We start from the raw sequence: 20,639 nt of genomic DNA, 5'->3' as shown, positions 1-20,639 counted from the left end.
TATGTTTACATACAGGTTCCATGCTCGATCGACTCCTGGGCCCAACTCTTAGTCTAGCGCCGATTCCTATGGTCTCTTCAAGGCGTTCCCCAATACGCCTAACGCACCACCTTTCAATACTTTTTCAGCTCTTCTAAAAGTCAAACTTGTTCTTATACCTCTTTCGCCTATCCATTTACCTTCTCTGAGCGCGTCGATCACTTCTGCATCTCCAAGTAATTCGGCATTAGCGATGGTCACCGCACCTTCTTCATCGATTCCTGAGGACTGAGCTCCATTGGGATTGGTGGTGGGAGTTGACAATGATCGAGGAACGATTATATCCTTGTGCCTTGAGGAGATGGCGTGTAGATGGGACGTGTAGAGAGTTGATGATAGGACAAGTAACGATCTTGGCATTAGAAGTAAATGACCTAATGGTATTGCTGCTATTGATTTACCCATCTCCCCTTCTGTCAGAGATGGAGAAGAAGAGATCATCGGTGGTGAAGGTGATGTAGGATTCAAATAATGATGTAAATCTAAGACCGTATGAGACCCAAGTGATAATGTAGCCACCAACGGATGAAATGCAGGTCCATCTTCATGAGGCTGTATTTTAATTTAAAGTTAAATTAATGTAAAGTCGATAGATCAGTACATGAAACCGTAGATGACCAATGAAATGAATTTCCAATCCACCCACAGATATCCCTTGTCCAGGTTGATATTCGTTGATCAGTACCTAATGATATCAATTCATAATGAGCTAGCGACCTTGGGCGATTGGTCGAAAAGTGACAGAACATACTTGATTTATACCTAATTCCATTTTTTCTTTACCTTTGACACTTGATGCTACCCTCAGAAAAGATTCGATACGCTCGACAATATCTGGACTACCATCAAGATCAGTATGAATACATTCTTAAAAAGAAATAGATGATAAGCTCACTATTCGTTGAGGAAATCAGGTAATGGTTCAGGTAACAATATTCCCTTCTTGGACATTGTTCCTCCTATCAGATAAGGCTTGGTAAGCGTCTTGAATCAGCGAAATGCTGAAAGGACTTCTTCTACCAACCCCAATATTGTAGCCTACAATCATTCATTTTCAGCTGACGTTCAGAGTGTGACATTGGTATCAGAGAGTCACGCTACTCACCTTCTACCTGTACCGACTTTCTTCCATTTCGGTTGAGGTGATTCACCTATTCTCCTTAAAAGGTATTCTTCCTCTTCTTTGGTAATGAAATCTGGAATACTATAGCAAGCAAGTCCAGACATTAGATTCGGCCGATGTGTCCTGTTTTTGCGCTGCTCGTCACGTTCAAACGCGATAAAGAGCGAGGGAACATGCTCTGGACATGGAGGAACTCACTAATATGCCGCTGGAGGAACATTTTGTATTCTGAAATGCTCTAAAGCAGGGAATGATTCTCCCGTCGCTTCTGTCCGAGATAACGATGCATCATCCAGTAGTGCTTCGGCATCATGGATGGGTATAGGCATGACAATGTCTGTATATATAGTGTTTGACTTGTGCGAGATATTGATCAGAGGATATGATTAATTATCAAAATAATCTTGCATTATTTTAGCATGAATTCTGGAAATTGTCCTCACCGACGTCATGAAATTCATAACTATATATTCTCATAACGTAATACTTGCATCCTGATATGGGGTATTTGTGCTCCACGTTAATCTCGCATCCCTTCTTCTCCTTCTTCTTTCTGCTCATAATCGAAAGTCATCAAGTCATCAAGTCATCAAGTCATCTTCAAAAGCTATCGTTGCCTTTTCAATTTGTCACGTCACATACAACGACTGACGAGGGATATCCAAAAATGGAGTAAGTCGGCATCTTCTTCCCCCAAATACAGAGGCCATATGGGGGAGCCAGATACTGACTCGCATCCGTTGTAGCGCATTCTACCATCACATCGTACCGTTATTGCCAGTGAACATTCAAGGAATAGCATACAATCCACCCAACTTATCAGATCCATCATCCCTTATCAATGTCGTCAAATTGTTATTCCCTTATACCAAATACATCATTTTATTCTCGGCGATATGGATTGTATGGTCGTTCCTAAGTGGAATATTCGGAATGTTCTCAAGAGTTTTACGATTCGGAATGAAGATTGGTCCTTTGATTGGATTGGTCGCTTGGTTGATGAATAGTTCAGGTCAAGGTAGCATGGATGAATTGTTCGGTTTGATCAAACAGTTCGTTGGTCTGCAAGGTAATAATTATCAAGGAAATCAAGGTTGGGCTCCCGGTATAGCAAGTTTAGCTTCACTATTCTCAGAAAATCAATCTTCAAGTTCCAAGAATAAGAAAGCCAAATCTAAATATCAGACAGATCCAATCTCCTCAAGAACCAGAAATGGTAAAAAAGCTTCATCAAATTCAAATTCAAATTCAAATGGTGATTCACCATCGGCAGGTGATATATTTGAGAATTTAGTTAATTCAGCTACTGGAAATACACCTGGAACAGAAAATGATTTAGGTAATGTAGTTCAAGATTTCGTTAAGAATTCAATCGTGAAAGCTGCTGGATTGGAATGGTTACTGGGTAGTGCTGAGAAGAAGCAAGAGGAGAAGAGTAAAGGTTGGAAGACTAGATAAGGAGTATGATGAAAAGGGTTTATGTGATTATAGTATATGAATGGTTTCGGTATGTTTTACTACGACTTTGATCAATTCAATCAGATGGGTGTTCATGTTTGCCTTTTCCGTAAAAGTCTCCTTTATCTACAATATATACACGATGTCAATTGCAACAATTACCATATTGACTATACTGGGTATTTCTCGGTCGGTTCCACTCAAATAGCTTATTCCGCCATAACCTTCTTCCATCCCCTTAATACCTCTTCGCCTTCACTTTCGATGATATCCCAAGTCTTCTTTACATCTTGGAACGTAGTATATCTTCCACCCATAGCTAATCTGATACAAAAGATATTTTTCTCTTTACTGTGTAATACAGTTTGAGTTAAGAATACATCATATCTTGAATTCAAACGATCATGTAAATTCTGATTGAGGATATTCAACTCATCCTCACTCACTTCTTCGGGGGAAGAAGAAGAAGGTTTCAGCCTGAAAACTAGTAAAGCGAGTGATGGAGGTGTGACAATTTCGAAAGTTGATGATTGTTCAACAATCTTTGCAAGTTGTTGACACTGCTCTATGCCCTATCGCAGAAGAAGAGTCATTACCATTTATAAAGGTAAATTCTATATGCGTTGACTCCACTTACATTTTCAAGATGTTTTTGAAATCCATTTATACCGAAGCTTCTTAAGACGAACCACAACTTGATACTTCTGAATCTTCGACCTAGAGCAGGTTGCCAATTTCTGTAATCGATTACAGTCCCTTCATCTGCTTCTTTACTTCTCAAGAAGGGCTAATCACAGTACAGAATTAGCAGACGGTAAACGATATTCAAACGAAGTCAGGGATTGTTCCTCACAGGAGTGACATCCAGAGCTTGAGTCAAATCTTTCCTATCTTTCACACAGAAGATACCTATAACGGAAGCTATGATCAGCACGCAAAGATATATGATAACTTTGAGAATACTCACTGCAATCGAAAGTCGTTAAGCCCCATTTATGGTAATTTGTACAGAACGAATCTGCATATTCGTTGACTTCTTTCAATCGAAGTGACTCCCTATACTCAGGTAAAGCATACGCTACGCCTGCCCACTAATCTGTTCTATTAGCGTTGCATCCATTGAGTAGTGCGGTGAGAAACACTGACAGCTGCATCTACATGTAAGAAAGTAGTAGGGTATTCTTTCACTGCACCGTAATTGGCATATTAGCAGATGTGGAATTTGAGCAAACGAGGTACAACTCACAGACTTCTCCAATCTCAGCAATTCTGTCTACTGCTCCAGTAGAAGTAGTACCGACAGTAGCGTCTATACCGTATGGCCATCGTCAATAAGCTGTGACGAAATCCAAGAGAGAAGTTGCCTTACAAACTAAGAAGGGGATTAAACCATCTTGAACATCTTTTTCAATAGCTTGTTTTACTGATTCTCCAGTCAAGCTGTACTGATCTTCTATTGAAACCGATACAGCTCGGAATGGTAAGCCAAGCATCAATGCTGCCTGAAACCCAGATACCATAACAAGTCAGCTCCAATCTCAAATCTGAAAAACGGAATTGTTCAAAGGGAAAAAGGGGAAACATACCTTAGCACCCAGACTATGAGTTTGAGTACTTCCATAGACGACTAATTTCTGTCCATATTCTTGTCGAATAGAGTCTGGTATATCAATTTGACCATTTGCTGATCTCTCGACTCCTTTCTGAGAGGAAAGTACTCGTAAAGCTCTTTCTCGAGCTGCTATAGATGCTGTAAATGCTGAATCCGAAGCTGAGCCCTGTCAAATGGAAGCCAAGATGTGGAGAGCTTAGCGTTGATGATACGTGTTTAAGTAGATGAGAAGAGCTGGGACAGACCATAATGACTCCACCTCCAATACCTGAGCTACCCCAAAACTTCTCTGCGAGACCTAACATTCTAGCTGCCCATTCGACAACGACTTGTTCTAACTCTGTACATGCTGGAGAACATACCCACTACATGTCAGAAATGAACTGAGTCAGTTTTCGAGACTTCATATAACTCTAATAGGTACAAAATGATGAATTCTGAAGGAGGTGATGAGTCACTCACGTTGAATCCAGGATTGGTGACGCTAGCAGAGTATAAATCAGCTAGCATGGATTCGAAAGTTGAATTCGAAGGGAAATAAGCGAAGAATGAAGGTGATTGCCAATGTGTTATACCTGTTTACAGAGTTGAGATCATACTATATGATCAGTATTGTGATGTTATATCCGACAGGTGAAACGAAGGGGATCTCATTTGATCAAGAAGCAAAAAAACGTACCAGGTATAATTTGTCTTTGGAAATCGTTTGATATCTCGGCAAATTCCTCTCCTTCCACAGGAGCTTCCTCTATACATCAAAGTGGACCTCTGGTCAGTCGCTCTGCTACACATCGCGATTGTCTCAAGGGTATCATGGTTCACGCACTGGGTAATTGATCAATCAGATAACCAGGTTGTACTTGAGCTTTCACAGGTATTTCTGAGATCGTAGAATAATAATCACATATCGAATCTATTGCTGCATAACCTATTCATTGCATAACATATCAGTAGGAGAACGATTGGCGACATATAACGAAGATAACTAACCTGCTTTTCGGAATCTACATTAAATTCAATGACACTTAGTTGAAACGACAGTACTCGACGGCATATCCCATCAACTCACTGCTCGATATCCATGTTGTATGAAGCTTGACGGTTTCTCAGATGTTATGATTTTTATGTTACACACAGAGCGTTATATGATATCTTACAGGTGGGATTATTATACAATTTCACAATCGAGGAAAGATAGACTGTGACTGAAGTGAGATGAATAACATTTCTTCGACTCGAACGTACTCGTAGTGCTACCGGCATAAACACGGCGCGTTCCTTATCTCGGAATAACCTCATGATGCGCAAACTAGAGTATGATGTTCCATGTGCTAGCATTCTTGTCTTGGGAACATTGGAATTGTGGGATCGAGTCGATGTTACACCTTTCGAATATGACACTTGCATACGCAATGCATTTCATTTCCTGGATACTCAACAATCAAACTATTCTAAAACAAAAGAGAGAGAATCCCTGAAAAACCACACTGCGCATCTACTCATCGGAGATGTCATCTAATGCAGAGATCAAAGGGGAGAATACAGGTTGACCACGTTTCTTGTAGAATGCAACAACCTTCTCAGCTCTCTTAGCGATGCCCTCGGGAGTGATGTCGAACTAAGATGCATGTTAGCTTTTTCACGCGATTGCTGCTCATTTTGTCAACTGACCTTTTTGTATACTTGGTCGTATGGACCTGAGGCACCCCATGCTTTGAGACCAAAGTGATCGTGAGAGTATTGGCCCCAACCGAATGTAGAGTAAGCTTCTACTGAAAGGATAGGAGAACCTGAAGGAAGTACGGAAAGCTTGTAATCTCTTGATTGAGTCTCGAAAACTTCGAAACAAGGTAAGGACACAAGTCTAGCTTTGATTCCTTTTGACTTGAGTTGCTCTACAGCGCCGAGACAGAGAGGTACTTCTGATCCGGTGGAAACAAGAGTGACATCGGCGTTTTCAACTTCTTCAAGTACGTAACCACCTTTGGCTGCTTTCTCAATGGAAGAGTTGGCAAGTTGAGGTAAGTTTTGTCGGGAGAATGCGAGAACGGAAGGGGTGTGTTGAGAGAGGATAGAGACAAGGTAAGAAGCGGAAGTCTCGTTACCGTCGGCAGGTCGCCAGAACGCAAGGTTGGGAATAGCTCGGAGCCAAGCAGCGGTCTCAACGGGTTGATGGGTGGGTCCATCTTCACCAAGACCAATGGAGTCGTGGGTAGCGACTTGGAGAACTCGGAGGTGAGAAAGAGCGGAAAGTCTAACGGCACCGGCAGCGTATGAAACGAAGTTGAGGAAAGTAGCACCGAATGGGATAAGACCGCCGTAAGCGGCGATACCGTTACAGATGGCAGCCATACCGTGTTCTCGTACACCGAATCGGAAGTATCGACCGGCGTAAGAACCGAGGCCGGTGGAAGGGTGTTGGAAATCTTCGGCGTTCTTCCATCGAGTCAAGTTTGAACCGGTCAAATCGGCAGATCCACCAACAAGCTCAGGAAGGACTTCAGCAAGTTTGCTGATGGTGGTCTCAGAGAGTTTTCGGGAACCGACAGCGGCGTCAGAGGTGGTGTAGGTGGGGAGGGCTTTCTCCCATCCATCGGGAAGTCGACCTTCGACTCGTCGAGTGAGCTCGGAAGCTTCTTTGGGGTATTTCTCCGAGTATTGCTTGAAGAGAGCTTCCCAATCAGCTTCAGCTTTGGCACCTTTCTCAGCGGCAGCGTTGTAGATGTCGTAAGTCTCCTTGGGGACGGCAAAGGTCTCTTCAGGGTTGAAACCGAACTTCTTCTTCATTTGGGTGATATCGTCTTTTTTGAGGGGAGCACCGTGGACATCGTGACCACCTTGTTTAAGCGAACCGAAACCGATTGTGGTTTTAAGGTTGATGATGGTAGGTACGTCTTTGGACTTTTGGGCTTCTTTGAGAGCGGCTTCGATAGCAGCGATGTCACTGGATGGTGTATTAGTTGTGTGTGTGGAAAAAGTCGACCTCGAGACTCACTCGTCACCTTTCTCAACGTGGAGAACTTCCCATCCGTAAGACTTGAATCGGGCTTCTACGTCTTCAGTAAACGATACAGCGGTGTCACCGTCGATGGTGATTTCTAAAGAAGAACTATCAGCTAAATTCGTATAAATGAAGAGTTTTACCGACTTACTGTTGTCATCGTAGACAGCGATCAAATTACCCAATTTCAAGTGACCAGCGAGGGAACATGCTTCGGAAGCGACACCTTCTTGTAGACATCCATCACCAAGGAAGACTGGATGATGATGTTAGCTGAATCGTCCGTCCGAAAAGAGGCTATGTAGAAATGCGACATACCGTAAGTGTGGTTGTCAATGAGAGAGAAATTATCCTTGTTGAAGACGGCACCCATGTGTGCTTGGGCAATGGCAAGACCAACAGCGTTTGAGACACCTGAGAGGAGATCTTAGTAAAGGTTACACACGGAACATCAATAAGAGCGACTGACCTTGACCAAGGGGACCAGTGGTGACTTCAATACCATCAGTTACGCCGAGTTCGGGGTGACCGGGGGTGATAGAGTCGATTTGTCGGAATGCTTTGAGGTCATCCATGGAGACCTTGTATCCGGCAAGGTGAAGGAGGATGTATTGAAGGGCACAACTGTGAAAGAGGTTGGTGACAAATCGACAACGGGATTATGACATGACACTCACGCATGACCGTTAGAAAGAACGAATCGATCTCTGTTGATCCACTTGGGGTTCTTGGAATTGAATTTCATGAATTTACTGAAAAGAACGTGGGCGACAGGAGCCATACCCTATCCTACGAGTCATTACTGGTCGGATGAAAATGGAATGATTCAACTTACCATGGGAGCACCAGGGTGACCGGAGTTGGCCTAAAGGAGGGGATGTAAGCTTTATTCATCGATCATATTGGTATGGCGGAATACTTACCTTGCCTACTACATCAGCAGCGAGGGCTCGGATGGTGCTAATGATGACGGGTCAGCCTCTCAACGTACAAACCATGATATGTATACGAGACCAAAGCAGACATTGGATGTGTGGACAAATGGAAGTTCAGATTTCTCCACGATGTTCCACGGAGCACTGTGAGAAAAATGGGGCGACGAAAGATGAGAAACTCACTTGATAGCGATCTGATCGTTTGAACCGGACATGATGGCTTCTGTTTTTGTGAATATGGAAAGGATGAAAGAAGTTTGAAGAACGAAAAAGTCAAGATGAAGTGAAGAAATGTCGGATTAAACGTTCAGAACGTGTAATACCGCTGAGACGGAGCTAAAATGGGGATTGGGGGGGAAGGGAGAGAAAAGGGAAAGGGGGGGGGGGAATGTGCGAATGTGGCAGTTTTACAAGGTGAATGAACAATCGCAACTGCATTCAGGGTTTCCACCGTTCTTTGCCGTCGGAATAAAATGGATCTCCTCAACGGACGGCCCGAGTCCCGGAGACAATGAGAGAGCAAGTCGAGTTGTTCATAGTGATGTCAATTGCTATCGAGATTCAAAAACCCCCGATGATAAAGGCGAGCTCTGGTCATTTGTGGCCCTCATCTGCGTTTTCTTCCCTCTTGTCGATATCTTGCCCGACGATCACGTCCGCCATACTTGTCTCTTTCTCTCCGCTCGTCTCTCGTTCTGCTTTCGTACTGATATTTGTCATCCCGCTTATTCCTTCTTCGCCGTCTTCTGTCCCTTCTGCCACTCGCCCAACGAGACAAAGTCCCCCTTCGTCTCGGTCCTGAGCCATAATAGTCCTCGTCTCCGAAGATCGCCCGGGACAATCTTCTCCTGCGAGGTTTTTTTCCTCTGGACCGAGAGCTAGGTCTTTTCCGTTTTGCTTCGAGTGACTTCTGGTCCTCATCAGCTAAAGCTTCGTCGTAATCCTGGAATTCGGTCCAATACTTGACTAGTCGAGATTGTCTTTTCATATGGAAGTAAAACGGCGGTATACTGGAGAGTAACAATGTATAGAATAACAGTAATGACGATACACCTGTTATCGTTAATGCTTTTCTGTGCATTCATTAGCGATGATAACCAAAAGTCTACCTATTCGACACATACCCTGAGATGACTTTATGATCTGAAAGATTGTTCGATACGCTCAATTTGAGTGTTCTGTCTATTATAAACTAGTAAAAAATGAATTTGGTTGCCACTTCGATGTGAGCTGTATACTCACTGAGATCAAACAAAGTAAACAAGCAATTAGTAGAGTGCCATGTTCGAACCAACCGCTTTCCACCTTCCATAGTCATCTGTAATCAGCTTAGTACTGTCGACATAGAACGGGTAGCTATTCACCATCGGTTGTTTGGCACGTACAGTCCTGAATGTATTGAGGATGATTGGTATGATTGCCATCATAGCAGCTAACATTCCTTAAACCATCATGAGTTTCGCTATACTCTTTGAAGAAAATGAGACGTACCAAGAGCGTGGATGATTAATCCGTGAGTCAGTAAAAAATTGAAATCGTCTCCTGAGGGTGCATCCGATCTATTAAGATGTCCCATCAATCAGTCATGATACGTGAGAAAACAAAGATTGACTAACGTTGACTTTTCTCCCAGTAGAGGATCCAAGTCAAACCACATATTATCACTTGAACAGAGTGTTCTATATACAAATCAATATCTGTTTCACTTGAAGTATCATGCTAATCCCACTTACTCAGATTTCGAGGAATCTTGCAGACACCATCCCCACATATTAATGCTCAACCAACCGCCCCCTTCCCCTTCTCCTGCCAAGGATGAGGTTTGCGCATTTTGACTTATCTTCTTACCGTTACTTTTTATAATACTAAATTGATTGCTGGGTAATTGAACTTTGACCACGGACCATTGACTTCTCCAAGTTGGATCTGAGCAAGTGAGTAGATAAAGTAAGATCCCAGCAGACAAGAACATAAGTATAATTGAGACTTTCCAAATAATCAATACGTTCTTAGGTATTTTGGGATCTGCGGATCTTATATCAAACTGTTTAGACGCTGAAGTCGTCGATCTACTTAAATCAGGTCTAGAGCCAAGAGGAATTGACGACTGTGAATATCTAGATGGTACAGAATCGACCGAGAACCGTTTCATTAGTTCGAGTCGAGATTCTTCGTCTGACATGTGATGTTATGTGTAGTCAACTGAGTTCCAGAGGTAATTCGACAGACATATCGTTGGAATAGAAACATTTTGAGCCTTGCAATCTGCTGGCAGTCCGGAAATATACGATAAGTGTAACAAAGGACCAAAGACAATCAATGGGGTAAGGCGGAAAGGAGGATATAAATATACATTGTGATGTTTCATCCTGTTATAATTGACCAGATTAGTATTCGATCGATCGGATGTATATAGGAATTTTATCGAGACTCACAAGTGTTTCAATCTCAGCATTAAGGACTCGCTTCGGCTCCTGATCCACCACCAGCAGTTATAGGTGTGGCATGTTCCACTACTAGTTTTGGACCTTGATACATCCTATTCACTTCGGCTGCTCTCTTAATGACTTCTAACTCCTTCTGTTGTTCTTCAAACCATTTTGACAATTCCGATGGGTCGATCTGTTTAGCTTGTGTTGCGGATCCAGGAGTAGGTGATAAATTCTCTAAGACGGGCTTGAAAGTGAGATGGGTACGTCGGAGGAAATAGTTGTGGAAATTGTAAGAGGTGAATCGGGATGAAACGGTTTGAAAGGACGAGTAGAGAGATTGCACTTGGGTGAGGGTTGGAGCGGGAGGCATATCTGGCGAGGCACCGATGTCAGTATCACATTGAAATGGCTTCAATATGGGCAGACTCACTGACTGTGTCCGTAAAGATGTTATATGAGCGATAAAGAGGTAGAGGTTCTGATATAACTTAGTAGTAAACTGCTATGATCTATCTTTATAATCTGAAATGTTTCCAATCTTTCTTCTCCGATGACGGAGTCGGCAAAGGCAGCAAACGCAAAACACAGTGGCGAAATCTAGGTTTTAGGCGGAGGTAACCGCTTCAACGCTAAATCTGATCTTTCCAAGGTGGAAATCAGATATTCTAGACCGATGTCAACTGGAGATCGATGTTGATACTATGCAGGGAGATAGAGAGGAGGAGATGTAGCTTTCTCGCATCGAACCAGCTGGGAAGAAAGACTTTCTCCGTTCCCTTCGCTGCCCTCAAACAAGGTAGTTTGGCACACCTTTTTTTCCTTTCACAAAGTGGCATGGTCCTCAGAGAAGCAGAAAATCATAACATCATGGGTCTATCAAAGCGTGCATCATTCTGAAAGAATTATATATCATATTCGTGTTCGAGGCAAAAGTAAATGAATCCTCATCCAGTTCCACAATAATCAGCATATTGCTTGGTACTAGTTTTTGGATTTCCCCACCACTATTTACATGAATAAGCAAGCCATCGCTCAATCTTCCACGCACAAGAAACCTGACTCACCGTTGGGAAATTGTATTCTTTACCGCCACCTCCATTCACAGCAAATGTCAAAATGAACATCATCACTTTAGCACCTGCGTCCAAACCACCTCCGACAATATAGTTATATCTACCGAACCAAGCTGGGTTTCTTAATCTCATATACCACTGGGAGAAGATACCGGTCAAGATTCTGGAAGTCCATACTGATGTGGATCCTGCATATGTGACATTTGCATTGACTAGGATGACTGGAGTGACGATCTTCGATGTTGTGAAGGGACCAATTTTCGTGTATCGTTTTGCGAGGAACCAGTGAATCACAGGGATGGCAGCTCCGATAAGCAAGCCCAGAGGAATGATTCCGTATCCGTTGTTCTTGAATGTGTAGACATATTTTGCAAGGGACCACGTCACTGCATTACTGTTAAGACTTTGGACAGAAACTCCACTCCACTGTGTGCTCCCCATTAGCTTGTGATAACAAGATATGCACGAGGAGACTCACGATTTGGGAACCTGTGGGGTCGAGGAGAATTTCTCGTTTGTGGGTGACGATGGTATCCATCATCACGTAGTTAAGCACAGCTCCCAATAAACTGCCATATGTTTGAAGTACAAACATAGTTTGCCAAGGGATTTTAAGGTACTGGGCAAGCTTCATGTCTTCAGCTAAAAACACAGCAAGAACCGTGACTTCGTGCGAGAACATTGCAAAGTACAAGTTGGCGACGGGACGTCCGGGAAGTATAGCGCCCGCGAGCATCTGTGATCATTGTTAGTGGCATACTACGTAATAGCATAAAGCCACCCACTTTTGAGATATTGTTTGTTGATACAGAGGTACCCAAAAGACCGTAGAGGATCAAGGAGAAAGGAGTGATAATCAGTCCAAGACCCTAAAGATACGTAGTCAGATCACAAGTAAAAGCGCCACTCCCGTGCGACTCACCAGAGCAACGATATAACTCCACCAGGTCATCGTGGTGTGGCCGATGCATACGGCAGTCATACCCAATGCGAAACCGACAGCTAATATGGCAAGATACCACCACATCGGTACTTGCTTGTATTTTTGCTTCATGGCGATGTAATGCGGATCGGTTTCCGACCCTTGTCTTGCTTCCTTGACATTTTGAACGATTCTACGCAACCGGTTTAGCGCAGATCAAATAGACAACCAAAGAACTTACTGCTTGCCGTAAAACAAGATGATGTGGGTGAACAGAGCTCCAATGGCCATCATAGCTACTAGATTGTACCAGATGTTGGTGGCGGTAAGTCTAGGCAAGCCAATCCTTTCCAATGCTGCTACATCGAGATGATTTTCGCTGTTGAAGACACCAGTTTGATTATACGTTTTACCAGTTTTCTCATTGAATAAACTGGTACTCATGAAATTGAGATGTTTGGCTCCCCACGCGTTACCATAATATAGGGCAAGACACATGATATAGGAGATAAGTATACCGACCCATGAATTTGCTTGTTGAATAAGAGGCAGAGACATGTATTTGGAAGTGACATATTGCCAATCGAGGGAGACACTGAGAATACCTTGACCTTCATTAGAATTGGCGCCGCCAAAAATATTCTTGATGACTGTTCTACTTTTGGTTGGAGCGTGCATAGATGCTAAACACGGTATGGATATACCGTTAACCCATGGCCAGATGTAAGATGCAAAAGGTTCCCATATAAATGCGCCGATAGAGGTGAATGCAAACATCTTCATTCGTCGTCGGTTCATTCCTTGTGGATCTCGATGAAGTGTTTGATAGATCGATACCATAGGCAAAGACTTCCACCAGACCTGAGAATATCGTTAGCCTTGAATTGGTTGATTTGGGCCGAGACCAGGCGGCATTGAACTTACCATTTGAGAGGGATGGATAATGATAGACCTCATCAGCCCCACGATTCCATATCCAAAGATGGAAGCGGAAAAGACTGTAAGAATCGCAACAGCTTTACTAGAATGGCTAGTATAGTATAACCTCTCCGCAGCAAAAACCTGAACTGCTTCCGCACCATTTCCAGAGGATGTCGACATTATCGATGCGACAGCGTGTTCCTTAAGCCCAAAATGGTGGCTTGGATTTATGAAGTGAATCATGGGAGCGAGCCAAGAAGCTTGCTTGGGAAAGCGGCGCTCAACGGAAGCTCTAGTAGGCAAAGCTTTGGACCAAGCCACACCAAGTACGTAGGCGATCAACACGAGAAAGCTGCGGTAGATCAGCGGGATTGTAAAAGGGTAAATACACAGAACTTACACAGAATCAAAGGACACTGATACAGGTTTATAGAAATAACTAAACAATCTGGTCAGCAAAGACATGCAGGAAAAGGAAGAAGTATGGTTCACATTTGATTGATACAGGCCGCTAATGCTGTGAGACCTAAGGAAGGTATCAGCTCAACATCTACCACTAGTAACCGGGTGAACTCACCAGAACCAATAACGAAAGATCTAAATGTTAACGCTGGATCGCCATCGTCTTGAGTCGAGACCACATATCTAGCTATATCATGTCCTGTTCGATCGAAAGGCGTCAGTCTCCGAGGTGTTATATCTGATAGAAGAACTTACCATCACGAATGACAACGTGACCATTCTGTAATTCCTTTTCATCCTGAGCTCTCAATTCGCTTGCGTCGAGTTTGAGATCCTTTTCATCTTCACTGTCGTTGTCTAGTTTCTCATCCGGGTGAGCTAATTGTCGCTCGTCTTCCAGATCGAATGGTGCATGAGCATGTGGAGGCAACTCAGCACCCGGCTGAGAGGGTAGAGCAGGTACTACCTCTATCTGGTTCATCGTGACTCAGTCCGGTAACTGTGAGTCTTTGTCGAACAATCTATGTGGGCTTCCGAGTGCCGTTGTGGGGATATATCCTTTCATGGTTATGCCTTCAACATATATATACGTTTCGACAGTGAACAGTAGATGTATAAAAATGTCCTTTTCTTGCCAAGAAGAAAAACCAAATGAGAACGATCAGTCGTGATTACCGTTTGTAACCACGTGTCTATGTCCTTTCCTGCTTTTTTCTGTCATCTAAAAGCCGTTTTTAGTGCTGTTCGAATACGTACCAATCTTTCGGATATCGCCTTCCCCCCCCCCTGAAGCATGAAGCAAGACAACGCATAGCGTCGACTATGGCGCGATTTCCCAGCCACACGACTGATTACAAATAGGTAAAGTCCTAATTATCCCCGGAGATAGGACATTGAACGATGTGAAGACAGGTGATAACAGCACGCAATAACAACTCAGTAGATTCTAAAGACAGTTTGTAGACGCTTTTAACCATGCCGCCAGCTTTATCTTGTTTGAAGCTCTTGTCGAGTGATGCCATCATCTCCAATTGCAGTCCGAGATGTCCCGCCGCTACGAGTCAGCGGGCAGAAGTGGATAAGTAAACTTTCGAGAAATGCATCACAACACTCTTGTTTCCCAGTATAATCGTAATCTACAAGATGAACAACTTCTCGTTGATCAGAAACTCCATCCTACCCCATCCTGGTCTAGCATCTCTGAGAGCCAATTATCCATAGGTGCCCAAGCAGCCTCTTCTGGGGCAGAATCAAACCCCGAGCTCGACCCGAATATTGGAAACGTATCTGAAAGAGGTGGTATTTCAGAAGTTTGAGGCATATTTTCTCGGTCATTTGTAAGTTGAAGTAACGAGTGACCGACTTCGAGCTCAGTGGGTAGTGGCAGCGGCGAATGCTTGACCGAAATTGTCGCTGGAGTTTGTTTGGAAAGGAAGGTCGTAGGTGAAGCTTAACAGTCCTGTCAGTATGCACTTGACGTTTCATGGTACGACTTACTTGAAGATCTGTTCTTCCCTTCCGCTAAGGGTGAGACCACATGTAATCTTTCTCCTGTGACGATAGCACTTCCCCTTGTTCCGTCTCTGGCTACGAGATATAACGTTCTGATGATTTGAGAGTGATGTTTCCTACCTGGAGTCATATACGTTATATCTCCATTTCCTTCAGCCCAACGAGAAGTCGCTCTCGAAGCCAGATGCAAGCCATGCAGAGCCCCGGGCGAGCGATATTGAGAATACTCCCGAAACATCATAAGACTGCAAAATGCTGTCAAGAAGTGGGACCTCAGTTTGTGTACATCGACGTATCGTAGTGCACTCACTCATCCCGTACAGACCTATCCGTGTAGTGTCCAACAGCCAATCCCCCTTTTCTTCGATCCAAACGACCAGCATCTGGGATCTTTCCGATATAGCTTTCCATCTCCCCGGACTTGCTCGATAAGCAACGTGTGATGGAAGTTGTACTTTCTTGCTGGTCACCCCTCGGAGGAACAATGCTTCAACAGTGAGAATAGAAAGCTCAAACACAACACTTCCGGCGTCAGATGAGGGATCAAATCTGAGGATGTCATGCGCTCGAGATCGACATTGATCAATGTCTAGAAGTGTTTGTATCAGTGTAATTCATCTCTTGATCAACTTACCGGTTATCAGCCGTTCTATCCTGTCGTCATTTGTACGAGTCAATATTTTCGGGGTATAAATTTCTTTCACTGGATGTCATGAGTACGATAAATCTTGAATCTGGCGCTAATTCTCACTTACAGACTCTACCTAGCAATGTGCTGACCTATCAATACTTTAGCAGATATTTTCGTTACAGAATCAAAAATAGAGGCAGCTGACTTGAAACAATCCGGCTTGTAAAATCATTTGCGGATCCGTCTCCTTCATCTCGTAAACATCGTTGCAGTCGTCCAAATCGATGATCTGCGGAAGCCCATATCCAGCTGCTAACCTGGACTTGTCATGAGTTTCTGATCATTTGGGCAGCGAACATGCTCACCATCTGTCAGCTATCAGACATGATCTCCATGTGCTTTGTCTCCTTCTGATCACATCAGGCGGGAAATCGATTTCCGTCCTATGTAAGCCCTACCCGAGGTACAAGAATGAGCCGAGAGCGATCATTGAGAAGGGGTTAGTATTTACAAGTTCTTGTGCCATGCGAATTGCAGAACTGCATCTTTGAAATGATAAGGATCCACCAGAGCTTTGACGCTGGTTCATCAAAAGCTCTGCTTTCGAAGTGGCCACCAATAATGCCTAATATAGGTGTGTAAGCTCACCAGGTTATGGAGAGAGATACGGTACTTGCCTGGATGTTTGCAACACTGGCTACTTTCAGGATATCGCTTTGGTCCAGGAGATTGACTAATCGATCTTTTGCCGCTAGAAATATGGAAGCAGGAACTGTTCTCGATAAAGAAGCAACAGCGCATACCGCCGAGATGGTGACTACTGACATTCTAGCTGGTGAAAAAATATCGTTTGACGATAGGATGGGATTTAGAGGGGATATATGCGTTGCGAAATCCGACAATACTAGGTGTTTCAAAAAGTCAGCTATATGGATGACGAGGTCATGAGATAATCGTGCCCGATATGCTATACTCCACGTTGATATCTTGGGATATGGCAACGAGAAGGGAAATGATACTTACACTGTTCAATAACGCCAAAACTCAACTCCCTTTCGTGCAATCTCATTTCCCTTCTAATTCCTCCCGCTTTCAAATCGTACTCGTCATCCTTTGACGCGTCATCTTGTGAGTGACTCCCATATGAGACAGAAATTTCATCTCTCAAACTTGATAAACTTGTGACTCCCAATATACGAGGTTCCGTGGCTAGATGGGCGGATAGAGAGATACTATGTTGATGAGGTGATGCCTGTGCGCTAGATTGAGCTGGGTCGTGATAATTATTAGTTCGCGAAGGATTTACTGTAATTGGCGGTGGTTTAGAGATGTTATTATAGTTGAGGTCAGAGCTGGTGTATAGATCTGAGGTAGACGAGTCTCGATTGGATGTTGATCGATTAGGTTGAGTCGTTGTACATTCCGCTAATAGTCTCGTACAGCGTGTGCAGGCATTTGGTTCCGGACTTGAGCGTTGACATCGACTGAGAAGCAGATCTTGTATGAGCAATGCGCCTCTAACTACTATAAAATACGCCGAGCTTACCTTCGAACCGCTCTGCATCTGTCGCATCTGTGTTTGGTTTTCGTTTAACAAGAAGAATATACCAGTAAATATCGGGACTCACGCTTTAACAGTGCGCCTTCTTTTTACTATCAACCTTTCCGTAGTCCTCGAGGAGGCAGTATCATTCTGAGGCAGCGATGAGCTCATCTAGCAGATCAGCAATATATGCAATATGATAGTTCTTCGCAATTCATTAATTGTTGTATTTTTCTAGTGGCCGGGTCGTGTAAAGTGTTTCCTTCGTTATCTATCACGCCATCTACATTCATATACATAACCGATCGGAGATAACCGCTGGCTGCCATGAACCAAGGCACCAAAGTGGAGATGGAACAAATAAAAGATCGCAGGATTCTGCGTCCTCTAAAAGAGCATAGAGACGATTATCCATGATGAGAAGAAGACTCATAGACTCCCAAAATGCTACAATGCAGGTTTGACAACCCATTATCATATCTCTCCACCTCTTGCCGCTTGGACCATGAACGACATCAGTGCTGTTTGCACTGCATCATTCGATAACGAAGTTTCAGACGGTGCTGTACTGAGGTTTTCCAGCCAATTTTCTGCTATGTCAAAATTAGAAGGTGCCCATGTCGGATCCTCGGTCAGGGTCATATCTAAATTGGGATTCCACCCAGCTGTATTGAGATGATTCCAATACAACTGGGGCAGTTGAAACAGATTTGAGGGATCTAAATTTGGGTCTGAGATCATCGTGGTAGGACTTGGTATCACAGGATCAATCTCGCTAATGGATAAATTTCGCCTGATGGCGTGAAGTCCAGCAGAAATAGAAGGCGAATGAGCTGTGTTCTCAGAAGAACTAGGTAATGGATCGGAAGGTTGATCGGAATCATTCGAAGATAAGTGTAATCCACCCTTAATTACTGAAATAGATTAGCAATTATCTATCTTCCTTGATGCTTACATCCTTCAAAGAAAAGGCGATGTGAAGAGGCCGCTGGCCAAGATTTAGAGAAATCTCTGAGCCATATGCAACATTGAGCGAAATTCACTTTAGCTTTGTGAGCTATATCCATATCAGGACTTGTTGTATCGAAAGCTGCACATATCAGTTGAATCCTCGAGAGCTGTTCGCTCACCTTCAAACAAAGCCGTCAGACTTAGTATGTGAAGCACATCTGCACTGGCCACACTAAGTAATTGATATCTATCGAGTAACGATAGAATATCAATGGTCGCATGAGCTGCTTCGGAACAGAGTTGCCTTGCGGGTACTGATTGCAGGGATGTGCTAATCAATGGTGATCGCAGAATGCCTTTCGGACGGATGAATCTGGAGTGATATAGAATACGGGTCGTATGATACCACTAACTTGGTCAGCGCAATCCCGCATACACCTTACTTACCGAGAGCAGTACCGCATGATGTGGAAGAGGTGACAGTGACCGATCAATCGTTAGATGTATAGGTAATGATTGTAGCCACTTGTCCAGTTGAATTGCCGGGCGTTCCAAAATGTGAGGCTGTCTCATCTCAATTGAATTGATGAATTGGACGTCCCATTCGTCTATTGCTGGTGGACAAGAAGGATCCATGTCCAGAACATCTTCTACCACCATGGCAAGTCTACATGTCCACGCGAAACAAGATAAGACGTGCCCTCGACGAGGTACAACTCCGACACTTGACGATATTGTAGCTGAAATCGTAGGTGGTGGCCAAGCTTCAAATTCTTCTAATTCGTCTGTTGATGGTAGTGGCGTCGTTGTTCTTCTATAGGTCAAAAGGAATGGTCGACCGGTCTCTTCGGCTAACGATTTGTCTAACACATAGATATTCCAATAAACCCTTGACCTTATTTCCTTTTCAGTCGTATCTAAACTCTTGCCTAAACCACCGGGAGCCAAGTTTAAACCCATGTTGAGAGCCATACAGCATGCCCGGCCAGCATACATGGACGCGCTTTGCTTGTCCCCACAACCAGTTTGTCGAAGACTAAGCAATAGTAAACATTGAATTAGATCAATTCGACATTCATTTCTTGATTCGTATAGACTCTGTTCAGCCATCCGGAACAATTTTTCCGCAGGAAACCCATCACCCTCTTTGGACGTTGTGACGCAAGCTGCTATAGCAAGCATCGCCAGTAAGAGTGGTAATGGTGCTGTGTGGGGATTAAAAGTCGCTTTGTATATCATTGGCCAGACGTTCTGAGATTTAGCTTCGTACGATTGCGCATGGACTTACATGGATGTGGGAAAAGTACAAAGGGAGCAGTTGATCAACGAGTTGATCAGGAACTCCTCCAAACTTCTGTCTTCGAGGTGACACATGCTCCGGTCTTGTTGACCATCTTGAAGATGATCTTGGCGATAAAGGCGATGCAGATCGTCTACGTCCATTAGGTTGAGGTCCTCTATTTAACACATCAGACTTGACATTGAGTGCTTCACTAACCTCTTTCTCACAGGAGCCATGAAAGTGCATTCTAAATCACCATCCAAGCAGTTCCTACATGAAGTTTTTCCTTCACCATATTCACACCTTGTACGTCGACTACGGGGTGTCAGCGGTCTATAACGTCAATGTCTTGCATACCTTTTGCAGTTCTGGGAGAGATCATTAGCTGCCATGCATCATCGTCTGCACTATCACTTACATCACAAGCCCTTGTAGATCTTCTCTGTGTTGATGATTCGCCTTCATTTGCTGACATCGCGACTGGTTTGCTAAATCGACATGAAGAAAGAGATAAGGCGGAATGTTATATGATCAGGCTCAAATCATTCAACCACCCTGAAATGCGATTACACCGGGTGAGAAGCGATCCGGAAGAATTATTGTGGAGTTCTTCCGGATCGTCATGTGGAATAATGATACGGAAACGAGATAACGCACAACTGGCTATTCGTCACTCACATGCATGCGGGGATTCGATAGAACCAAGCGCCGAGACAGATGCATGCTGTCTATTCGCAAGCGC

The 20,639-nt window shown here is 43.7% G+C and overlaps 9 protein-coding genes across 9 annotated transcripts; 1 reads left to right on the top strand and 8 right to left on the bottom strand.

The window, feature by feature from the left end:
- Positions 1 to 66: 66 nt before the first annotated feature.
- IL334_001868 (uncharacterized protein) lies at positions 67 to 1,491 on the bottom strand (the record flags this gene model as incomplete). Its single annotated transcript, XM_062933617.1, has 7 exons — positions 67 to 591; positions 686 to 724; positions 791 to 878; positions 935 to 998; positions 1,064 to 1,077; positions 1,145 to 1,243; positions 1,361 to 1,491. The coding sequence occupies 7 exons, from the start codon at positions 1,489 to 1,491 to the stop codon at positions 67 to 69; spliced, it is 960 nt and encodes a 319-aa protein (XP_062789668.1).
- Positions 1,492 to 1,829: 338 nt separating this feature from the next.
- IL334_001867 (uncharacterized protein) lies at positions 1,830 to 2,620 on the top strand (the record flags this gene model as incomplete). The annotated part of the gene is made up of 2 exons (XM_062933616.1): positions 1,830 to 1,834; positions 1,909 to 2,620. 2 exons carry the CDS (start codon positions 1,830 to 1,832, stop codon positions 2,618 to 2,620), a joined length of 717 nt encoding a protein of 238 aa, XP_062789667.1.
- Positions 2,621 to 2,829: 209 nt separating this feature from the next.
- On the bottom strand, positions 2,830 to 5,315 carry IL334_001866 (uncharacterized protein; the record flags this gene model as incomplete). The annotated part of the gene is made up of 14 exons (XM_062933615.1): positions 2,830 to 3,192; positions 3,258 to 3,407; positions 3,474 to 3,529; positions 3,588 to 3,711; positions 3,767 to 3,807; positions 3,867 to 3,929; positions 3,990 to 4,122; positions 4,207 to 4,398; positions 4,478 to 4,597; positions 4,695 to 4,807; positions 4,912 to 4,980; positions 5,059 to 5,160; positions 5,223 to 5,236; positions 5,302 to 5,315. 14 exons carry the CDS (start codon positions 5,313 to 5,315, stop codon positions 2,830 to 2,832), a joined length of 1,554 nt encoding a protein of 517 aa, XP_062789666.1.
- A 412-nt stretch (positions 5,316 to 5,727) lies between these two features.
- Positions 5,728 to 8,383, bottom strand: IL334_001865 (transketolase; the record flags this gene model as incomplete). The annotated part of the gene is made up of 10 exons (XM_062933614.1): positions 5,728 to 5,850; positions 5,904 to 7,176; positions 7,228 to 7,330; positions 7,385 to 7,489; positions 7,552 to 7,647; positions 7,703 to 7,857; positions 7,911 to 8,017; positions 8,069 to 8,098; positions 8,157 to 8,193; positions 8,352 to 8,383. 10 exons carry the CDS (start codon positions 8,381 to 8,383, stop codon positions 5,728 to 5,730), a joined length of 2,061 nt encoding a protein of 686 aa, XP_062789665.1.
- Positions 8,384 to 8,775: 392 nt separating this feature from the next.
- Positions 8,776 to 10,350, bottom strand: IL334_001864 (uncharacterized protein; the record flags this gene model as incomplete). Its single annotated transcript, XM_062933613.1, has 7 exons — positions 8,776 to 9,241; positions 9,293 to 9,360; positions 9,411 to 9,473; positions 9,533 to 9,609; positions 9,660 to 9,727; positions 9,785 to 9,847; positions 9,902 to 10,350. 7 exons carry the CDS (start codon positions 10,348 to 10,350, stop codon positions 8,776 to 8,778), a joined length of 1,254 nt encoding a protein of 417 aa, XP_062789664.1.
- A 272-nt stretch (positions 10,351 to 10,622) lies between these two features.
- On the bottom strand, positions 10,623 to 10,970 carry IL334_001863 (uncharacterized protein; the record flags this gene model as incomplete). Its single annotated transcript, XM_062933612.1, has 1 exon — positions 10,623 to 10,970. One exon carries the CDS (start codon positions 10,968 to 10,970, stop codon positions 10,623 to 10,625), a length of 348 nt encoding a protein of 115 aa, XP_062789663.1.
- Positions 10,971 to 11,544: 574 nt separating this feature from the next.
- Positions 11,545 to 14,459, bottom strand: IL334_001862 (uncharacterized protein; the record flags this gene model as incomplete). The annotated part of the gene is made up of 11 exons (XM_062933611.1): positions 11,545 to 11,604; positions 11,665 to 12,099; positions 12,152 to 12,409; positions 12,459 to 12,542; positions 12,596 to 12,788; positions 12,837 to 13,456; positions 13,520 to 13,868; positions 13,917 to 13,964; positions 14,009 to 14,042; positions 14,094 to 14,177; positions 14,234 to 14,459. 11 exons carry the CDS (start codon positions 14,457 to 14,459, stop codon positions 11,545 to 11,547), a joined length of 2,391 nt encoding a protein of 796 aa, XP_062789662.1.
- A 681-nt stretch (positions 14,460 to 15,140) lies between these two features.
- On the bottom strand, positions 15,141 to 17,835 carry IL334_001861 (uncharacterized protein; the record flags this gene model as incomplete). Its single annotated transcript, XM_062933610.1, has 11 exons — positions 15,141 to 15,427; positions 15,476 to 15,745; positions 15,801 to 16,079; positions 16,125 to 16,193; positions 16,246 to 16,270; positions 16,327 to 16,438; positions 16,487 to 16,575; positions 16,633 to 16,746; positions 16,799 to 17,025; positions 17,145 to 17,605; positions 17,750 to 17,835. The coding sequence occupies 11 exons, from the start codon at positions 17,833 to 17,835 to the stop codon at positions 15,141 to 15,143; spliced, it is 2,019 nt and encodes a 672-aa protein (XP_062789661.1).
- Positions 17,836 to 18,138: 303 nt separating this feature from the next.
- Positions 18,139 to 20,372, bottom strand: IL334_001860 (uncharacterized protein; the record flags this gene model as incomplete). The annotated part of the gene is made up of 6 exons (XM_062933609.1): positions 18,139 to 18,570; positions 18,708 to 18,794; positions 19,063 to 19,713; positions 19,904 to 20,072; positions 20,255 to 20,265; positions 20,316 to 20,372. The coding sequence occupies 6 exons, from the start codon at positions 20,370 to 20,372 to the stop codon at positions 18,139 to 18,141; spliced, it is 1,407 nt and encodes a 468-aa protein (XP_062789660.1).
- Between the last annotated feature and the right edge of the window lie 267 nt (positions 20,373 to 20,639).

The sequence above is a fragment of the Kwoniella shivajii genome, chromosome 2 (genome assembly GCF_035658355.1).
Source record: "Kwoniella shivajii chromosome 2, complete sequence".
Taxonomy (NCBI): Eukaryota; Fungi; Basidiomycota; class Tremellomycetes; order Tremellales; family Cryptococcaceae; genus Kwoniella; species Kwoniella shivajii.
The sequence above is the reverse complement of the archived record's forward strand: the minus strand, read 5'-3'. Positions and strand labels throughout refer to the sequence as shown.